Source organism: Vicia villosa, unplaced genomic scaffold (genome assembly GCF_029867415.1).
Source record: "Vicia villosa cultivar HV-30 ecotype Madison, WI unplaced genomic scaffold, Vvil1.0 ctg.002369F_1_1, whole genome shotgun sequence".
NCBI lineage: Eukaryota > Viridiplantae > Streptophyta > Magnoliopsida > Fabales > Fabaceae > Vicia > Vicia villosa.
Window position 1 is genome coordinate 123,373 of NW_026705909.1, and position 8,630 is coordinate 132,002.

Genomic DNA, 8,630 nt, shown 5'->3' on the forward strand with positions numbered 1-8,630 from the left:
GTTTCCTTTGACTGAACCTCTTTTGCTTTTCCTAAGGATAGTATCACACCGTTCGTAACCTCCAGAGTTTGTAGATTGATAGAGAGAAACCATGACCCTTTTTCCCCTTGGTGTGGAGTTAACACACGTCGCCTTCTCTCCATCGTAGTTATGAATCTCTGTTCAGGATTTTGCCCCAGTTGGACTAATCCTTGCCCCCAGGTTATCGTAGAGCGTCCTTGTAAAATTTGCTATGTTCATAGATGAACCCCTTTATGACTAGACACCTCTTAAGTGTATCTATGAGGGAACTTCTTTGTTGAACTAATCCTTGCTCGACGATAACCTTCGTTGTATTTATAATCCTATTACGACAAGGCATGGACATGCGGCTGGCGTGGTGAAAGGCATCTTCCTTTTCATTTGAAAGATCAGGCTCATTCTCAATAATTGATTCTCCTTTCTCCATAGGTTATGATCCTTTTGATTTCCTTGAGAGTTTTGGGAAATCGGCTAGCACGATAAGTGTGGATGCGGGCGAAGATGCGAATGTAAATGTATGAATGCATGAAAATGCAAATGCGTGCGTATGCGAGAGACTCCTTGTATTATAACTCCTTATATGCAATGCAGACATGCGACATATAATCCTAGGAATAGCCTATGCGGATTTAAGGGTGATATTAGACCCTTGTGAACTCCTTGCAAGATAGATGCTATGACACGCCAATGGAAATCCCTTAGCTTAGGGAGTACGCAGAAGGTAGCGGCTGGTGACCGTTCAAGACAGTCACCACATCTCATGGCCATCGAGAGGTCGTTCGACGTGTACCAATGAAGTTGTCCCTCGTGGGAAGATTCTCTATGCGGAACACAACCTATCTAAGGATGATATTGGATGAAGAGAAATCCCTACGGGCTAGGGATGAAAGATGTACAGATAGAAATCCCAAACCCCACAAGTTAGAGGGTGTGCGGGAATAAGCACGGGGTGACCGTTCAAGACAGTCACTAGATCTCATGGCCATCGAGAGGCCAATCGACGTGCGTTAATGAGGACGTCCTTCAGGGGAAGGACACGTCGTTGTAAAAACATATGGACGAGAAAAGAAAGTCCCTATAGGCTAGGGAGTACGGAGGGGTAAACACAGGGTGACCGTTCAAGACAGTCACTAAGTCTCATGGCCATCGAGAGGCCAATCGACGTGCGTTAATAAAGATGTCCTTCGTATGAAGGACGCAATTTTTTAGAAATACAATCCCTACAGGCTAGGGATAAAAGATGTAGGCGCGGGGTGACCGTTCATGACAGTCACTAAGTCTCATGGCCATCGAGAGGCCAATCAACGTGCATAAATGGAGGTGTCCTTCATACGAAGGATGCGGTTTTAGAAGTAGAATCCCTACAGGCTAGGGAGTGCGTAGATGTAAGCACGGGGTGACCGTTCAAGGCAATCACTAGATCGCATGGCCATCGAGAGGCCAATTGACGTGCGTAAACGAAGATGTCCTTCGTGGGAAGGATACGTAGTTGTAAGAATACAAAGATATAAAAAGAAAATTCCTACAGGCTAGGGGTGCGTAGATGCAGGCGCGGAGTGACCGTTCATGACAATCACTAGGCTCATGGCCATCGGGAGGCCAATCAACGTGCATAAATGTAGATGCCCTTCGTGGAAAGGACATGGTCTTGGAAATAGAGTCCCTGCAGGCCAGGGAACACGTAGGAACACCTGCAAAATTAAAACGCATGACGCTCGCAGTATACAAATTGTAAAAACATAATAAACACATAAGCACATAAGCCCTAGGTTTATAGGTTCGACGTAACGGCTTAGGGTGCCTACCCTTCCCATTGGTATATTCTAGAAGGTCTCATGGGGTCGTTCGTAGCCGCCGATACTTTTTGTCTCTTTGGATTTTAGAACAACTCATTCATCCATGAGGTTCGAGTTTTAGGGGTAGGTTCCCAGAGAGATCAGCCAGATACCAAGTCCAGCCCTCAACAAGGTCAAGCCTCGTATCAGACATTTCCGAATATTCAACCCACTCTGAGTGGAATTATAATAAGACTCGTAGGCGATGTAATTCCCCTCTGGTCTTAAATATAATTCCCACGCTTAGGTTTTAACGACAATTTATATATAACCCAGAAATATACAGTAAAACAAGTAAGCATTTAAATAAACATTTATTTAAATTACTATAAAAATTACTGTAAATAAAAACCGTAAATAAATAAATAAATTAAATTAAATTTAAATATTTAAAAAAACCTGATCCCCAAGTCCTTCCATTTGTAGCTCCAAAAATGCGGTACAACAATAAATATTAACGGAAACAAATATTCATTTAAATCGTCGTAAATAATTATTGTAAATGGAGATTGTAAGTAAATAAATAAATAAATAAAAAGATATTTAAATAAAAATTAAAAAAACCCAAAATCCAAATCCTGGCAAATCAACCAAACCCTAAAAAAGTTCGGCAAAACCTAAAAAGTTCGCCAAAAACCTAAACCCTGCCAAAACCTATAGGAGCATAATAATTCACCATTAAGTGTATCCCCAGCAGAGTCGCCAACTGTAGCAACCTGCCCTAAAAATTAGCTTTTAGAGTCGCCACCTATTCTACCAAGGCGAATAGGAAACCTTATGCAGTTAAGAGATTCGGGGTAAGTTATTATAATCAGGTCGAGGGAAGGTGTTAGGCACCCTCAACCCTTTCCTATGGCTTTGAATCTAAGGTAACAGTTTAATGGCTAAAATTATTAAAGGTTTATAGCTAAGGAAATGAACAGGGGAAAAGTGAGATTTTGGGGAAGGGGACTCGCCTTGTTACCAAGTGCCTACGTATCTCCTTATGGAGAATCAGAGTCAACGTAGTTCGGGCACAGGGTTGTACGCCTTTGAATTAGATTTGATATGGTTTGAAGTTGTTTTAAAGGCTTTTTGAATGGCCTTATCGTAGTTTTGAGATGCGAAGTTCGCAAGGTATTTTGAATTACCTTATCGTAGATTTGAAAATCGCAGTATCGAAGAAATGAAAGTCTGTAGTGTCGTGGTTTAGTGTGTTTTGAATGTTTGGGCGTACAACCCTGATTTAATATGTCACCGTTAGTTGCGATGATCAATAGGTTTGATCATTATAGTTAACGGATTAATGAGGTATTGCTGGTTACTCTAACCGATAGATTCGATCGTCGCGGGCAGCAAATAAAATGTATTTTAAATTTTGTATATTTTTATCTCTTGCCTAATGCGACTAATAGATTTAGTCGGGTCGAGAAGAGAATTAAACAAAGGATCAATTAAAATTATTTCTCGTCAATGCGACTAAGAGGTTTAGTCGGATTGGGGAGAAAATTATATTAATCAAGATTTTTTTGTGATTTTCAATAATTAAATTAATTAAGTCGAATAATCGACATATCCGAGATAATCCTAAATAATTCTAAATCCTAATTATGGTCCTAAACCTAATTTATATGCTAATCCTAGTTTAAATAAAATAACTAAACCAAATATAATTAACTATTAATTAATCTAAATAATTAGATAAAAGAACCTGAGCAGGATCTGATGTGGTGTCCCTTTTGCAGTCCATGATAGGCCCTCAACCTTGTGCATGTTAGATCAGATTTATAGGAGATTTGATGGTGATAATTGAGGGTGCATCATAGAGCATGTGGGGAAGCAGCGCACTGGATCTGAGAGTGTTAATGTGCTAAAAACATTTGTCTTGGACAGGATTCGAACCTGAGCCTTGTAGTTTACAAAGGGAAACATTATCCCATGGTGCTGCATGCCAGTGGTTGTTAGTGGTATGGAAAATATATGCTATATAATAACACAACACACAAACTAAATAAAATAAAAAAGTCAAACAAGTGGGTCGCATTCTGGTATGACCAGCCAATCGCATGGAGGGAGAGGAAATGTTATTCTCTTTTCCTTCTTCAAGACAAATCTTCTCCTCCCCTCTCACGCTATTTCTTAAACAGAAGAAGGAAAAAAAAGAAAAAAAAATCCTCTTTCCAATATGAATCTCGCAGCGATGCCGGTGGTAGGAGGTTGCGCGTGTCGCGATCGGAGGCGTCTGTGGGTTACGGCCGATGATGCGTGACCGGGGCTGCGGTTGAAAGATGGCCGCCGATAGTAGAGTCGTGGTGGCCAGCGGCGAACAGGGTGGTGACCTCCTTGACGTGGTGGCTTGAATGGGTGCCGCCGATTGCGTGGTCGCGGCGGGGAACTGTGTGCGGAGGTCCTGTCTTACGGCTCGTCTTCTTCCTCGGAGTTGTTTCGGCAAGGTGGAAGATCGGGGGAGATTGAAGCGCGGCGGTCGAACTGGGAGCATGTCGGTTTCCGGTTACGCTCCTCTGCCTTTCATCTGCAAAACAAACTTCTTGAACTCTTGATGTTGTTAGTGTCTTTTAGAATTTCTGGCTTATGGTTGAAAATTTTCTGTAGTAATTGGGTGTATATGGGATAGAAAATGATGGTGAGAGTTTGTTAATAATGGTTTTTTGTGATAATTGGGAGAGTAGAATTGTATGTGAAAAGGTGTGAGGGAAAATTAGGTGTTCCAAAAATGTCCGTCCAAAAAAATTCCCCCCTTGGTGTACAAAAAAAATATCCATTTATAATAGTCAAAGTTAGGGTTTTCTACACCTAATGGACCTATTGCCCAACTAATTAATTAACTAATTATATTACTGATAATAATAATTGAAAATAATAATAATGATAATCCTAATAATATTAGAATTAACATTAATAATAATTAAGAAAATATTAATTAATAAAATATTAGTTAATAAGTTTATAATAATAATTATATCAAATAATAGTTAATAGATTATTGTAGAAAAATGAAGATCCAAACCTTAGTGTGATAGATTGGGCCAAATAATTGGGCTCAAAATTTATACATCTAAATTTAATTGATAGGTTTCATAAGAGCGTGGGTTTGACAATAGGAATGTCAAACCCCGTGACTCTTAATTTTGACACTTGGTGAATTAAAAAAACATGAATTGATCGGGCAAATTTTGGGGTATGACACCTGCAACCCCAAATCTACAGAAAAACAACATTCTACACATTCCAATTACCCACAAATCATACTAGCACAAATTTTAGGAAATGGAACACACATACAACACGAAATACACATCATAATACACCCATTAAGCATCAATTGAAGCCATAACAACACAAATATCATAGATTCAACCAAAATGATCAATCATCATACAATTTGACTCAAATCCCTAAATCTATCATATGACTCAATCGATACGAATTCTACATCTATTCTATGCTATCAACCCCTAACCCGATAATAGATGCTAATCAGATAAGTCCCCCCTTACCTTAACCAAGTTCTTGAATGAGTCTTCTTCCTCTTTGGTTTTCCTTCACGTTCTTCAGCTCTTCCTCTTTCAGCTTCTGTTTTTACTTCCCCACTTCCTTTCTCTTATTTTCCTTATTTTATGAAAAACATAAAATTAGAAATGGGCTCCTTCACAATTACACCCCCACATTACTAATTCCACCATATGGCCCAACAACTTAACATTTTATATTTCTTTCCACATAATTTCAATAAAATGCTAATTTAAATTAATTAATTTAAAACTTAATTAAATTAATTAAATAAGAAATTTTGGGATGTTACAGTAACTCCTTTAGACATGTTCCCAATTACATTTGTATTGGATAATCTTTTGTACGCCTCTATTATTTTTTAGACTCTTGTATTTCTGGTTGAGTAATTGCATTTTTTTATTTGGTCTTCAGTTATGACTTCATCATTATTGTTATTCTGTGTTGGTTCTGAATTGCCTTCCATATTTGTTCTTTCGAGAATACCTGCACAATCAATAACTTCTATAATTTTGGGGTTAGTTTCATCAAAGGTAACATGGATTGATTCTTCCGTTGATTAGTTTTTTGTGTTATAAATTCTAAGAGCTTTGTTAGACGTGAAATATCCTATGAATATGCCTTCATTAATTTTTGCGTCAAATTTTCCTAAGTTATCTTTTCTATTATTATGGATGTAGCATTTGCACCCAAAGACATGGAATTGAAAGATATTTGGTTTTCTCTCCTTGTGTAACTTATAGGGCGTTTGCTTTAGAATGGTTCGTATCAAGACTGGATTTATTGATTCATGAAAAGCATTTTTGAAGATTAGAATAACCAACAAAAGACATATTTAAAAATCAAAATGATTATTTTATAGATTAAATTTAGGCTTAAATAGTCTTTTGTTCCTTGTAAGATGGCGTGTTTTTTATTTCCGTCCATGTATCTTATTTTTTTCGAAAATGGTCCCTATATGTTAAAATCCTTTTAGTTTTAGTCCCTAATATTAAAATCTACACGAAAATTCAAAGGAAAATCCACAAGAAATCTGCAGATTTTTCCTGCAAATTTTCACTTTAGGAACTAAAATCAAATGAAATTTAACATTTGAGGACTTTATCTCCTAAAATAAAAATACAGGGACGAAAAACAAAAACACGCTAATTTACAGGGACCAAAAGACTATTTAAGCCTTTGAATAATACAATTTTCAAAGAGTGCATGATCTGAATCTCTATAAAATTCTTTAAATATTGATTTGAATTATGATGTTGATTTTTTTTAGTGCACTTTCTAATTGTTTTTCCTAAAATATGAAAATCTCAGATTTCTTTAATTAAGCTTGCACTATATTTTATACTTTCTCTGAATGTCACTCCTAACCAATAATTATTTTAATGAGTGTTGCTTTAAACAAAGTGCATAAATGTTAGAGAAAAGAGAGGGTGCTCTTATTGTGTAAAATTAATTACCGTATTCTGTTAAGTCATATTATAAATTTTATAATATTTTTATGATTTATTATTTTAAAATATTTTGATTGGTTGTATATAAGACTTCTGTATACTGACATTGCAGTATTATTAAACTTAAATGTTATTCTGTCATTTTCTAGTAAATATTTTACCATGAAAAGATGTTTATCCATAAGATAAGATTACTCTTCACAAGAATTGTCAAATATTTGTAATTAAATATGATGGCAAAAGCAAACCGTACTGCTTATATATATAGATGTGAGAAACCAACAATCCTCATTCATAACTTGGTATCAAAACCTCATATACAGTACCATCATGGCTACAAACCTTCCAACTCAGAAACTATTTTCTCTTGTTTCACTCATCTTTCTCTTGTTACCAACAAATCTCAACCCAGCACAAGCACTGTCCTTCAATTTCACCAAACTCACCCATAGTGATTCTATTTCTAACGTCATCCTACAAGGTGATGCCCAGTTTTTACCCAGTGGAGTCTTAACACTGACAAGACGTTCACCATTTCCTCCAGGTGAATATTTTGCATCTACAGGTCGTGCCCTAACTACCATTCCCATACCGCTTTGGGACAATGCTACGGGCGAAGTGGCGAGTTTCGTCACTTCCTTTACCTTCGACATAGAGACGACCAGAGATTCTCCAACTAATGGATTGATCTTTTTTATTGCACCAGTAGATAGTGTGATTCCCAACAACTCAAATGGTCCGTATCTGGGAGTAGTTGATAGCAAAACTTCAATAAATCAATTTGTTGGTGTAGAGTTTGATCTTTACTCCTATTCATGGGATCCCGAAACGAGACATATTGGAATCGACATCAACTCTTTAATTTCGACCAAGACCGTGAGATACAACTGGGAGAATGGTTCATTCACAAGAGTAAGTATAATCTATGACTCTCCTTCTAACGCATTGACTGCTATTGTCTTTTATGAGAATAATCAATTTTCCACCATTGCTCAAGTCATTGATTTGAAAACTGTGCTCCCGGACGCGGTTAGAGTTGGTCTATCTGCTACTTCAGTAACTGATGTATCCTACAACATCCATTCATGGTCATTCACATCAGACTTGTAAACATCTACTACAAGCTATGTCTAATATTACTAGCAGCTTGTAATAAATAACTACTATTTTAAATAATGATCTTGCTTATATATTACTAGCAGCTTGTGTAATAAATAACTACTATTTTTAAATAAAGAATATGCTTCAACCTGTTCGCTAGAAGCTTGTAATAAATTTCAGATTTTTCTGCTTCTTAACTTTGCAAATAAGTGTGCCTTTAAGTGACTTGGACGTTAAATTTCAGCCCCTTTCCACAGCTTCGAAGCACAAATCCATCACAGCAAGGCATAACCGAATAGGCGCCTTCTGTGATAATCGACTTCTGATTTATACGAATTCCACATAAAACATTTGGTTCTGGATGGCTTTTGATTCCTTAGTTTGTGGTTCTTTAGTAGCTGCTTCTCGGCCTTTGGTTCTTCCGATGGTTTTCGGTTATGAGTATCAACTTTTGGATGGTATTATCACCATGGTTTTAAATTGCGGATGCGGTTAGGGGCACTGCCGTTGCGGATATTGCGGTTACTGCGATGCAGATTGTAGTCGTTGCAGCGTGAATTTATTTTTAAAACATACAATATTATACTTTATTATTTAATTTATATTCCACATGCCTTCCATTTTTTCTCTAATTTTTCATATATATCTCATTAATAATTCGTCATCACTTTAAAAATCACTAATCCATTCAAAACATACATTAAATAATTAA

General features: G+C 36.8%; 1 protein-coding gene across 1 annotated transcript; it reads left to right on the forward strand.

Annotated features, from left to right (window-relative positions):
• Window positions 1–7,101: 7,101 nt before the first annotated feature.
• LOC131638668 (nodule lectin-like) lies at window positions 7,102–8,080 on the forward strand. The gene has a single exon (XM_058909231.1). It carries the CDS (start codon window positions 7,148–7,150, stop codon window positions 7,925–7,927), a length of 780 nt encoding a protein of 259 aa, XP_058765214.1. The 5' UTR covers window positions 7,102–7,147; the 3' UTR covers window positions 7,928–8,080.
• The last annotated feature ends 550 nt before the right edge of the window (window positions 8,081–8,630 follow it).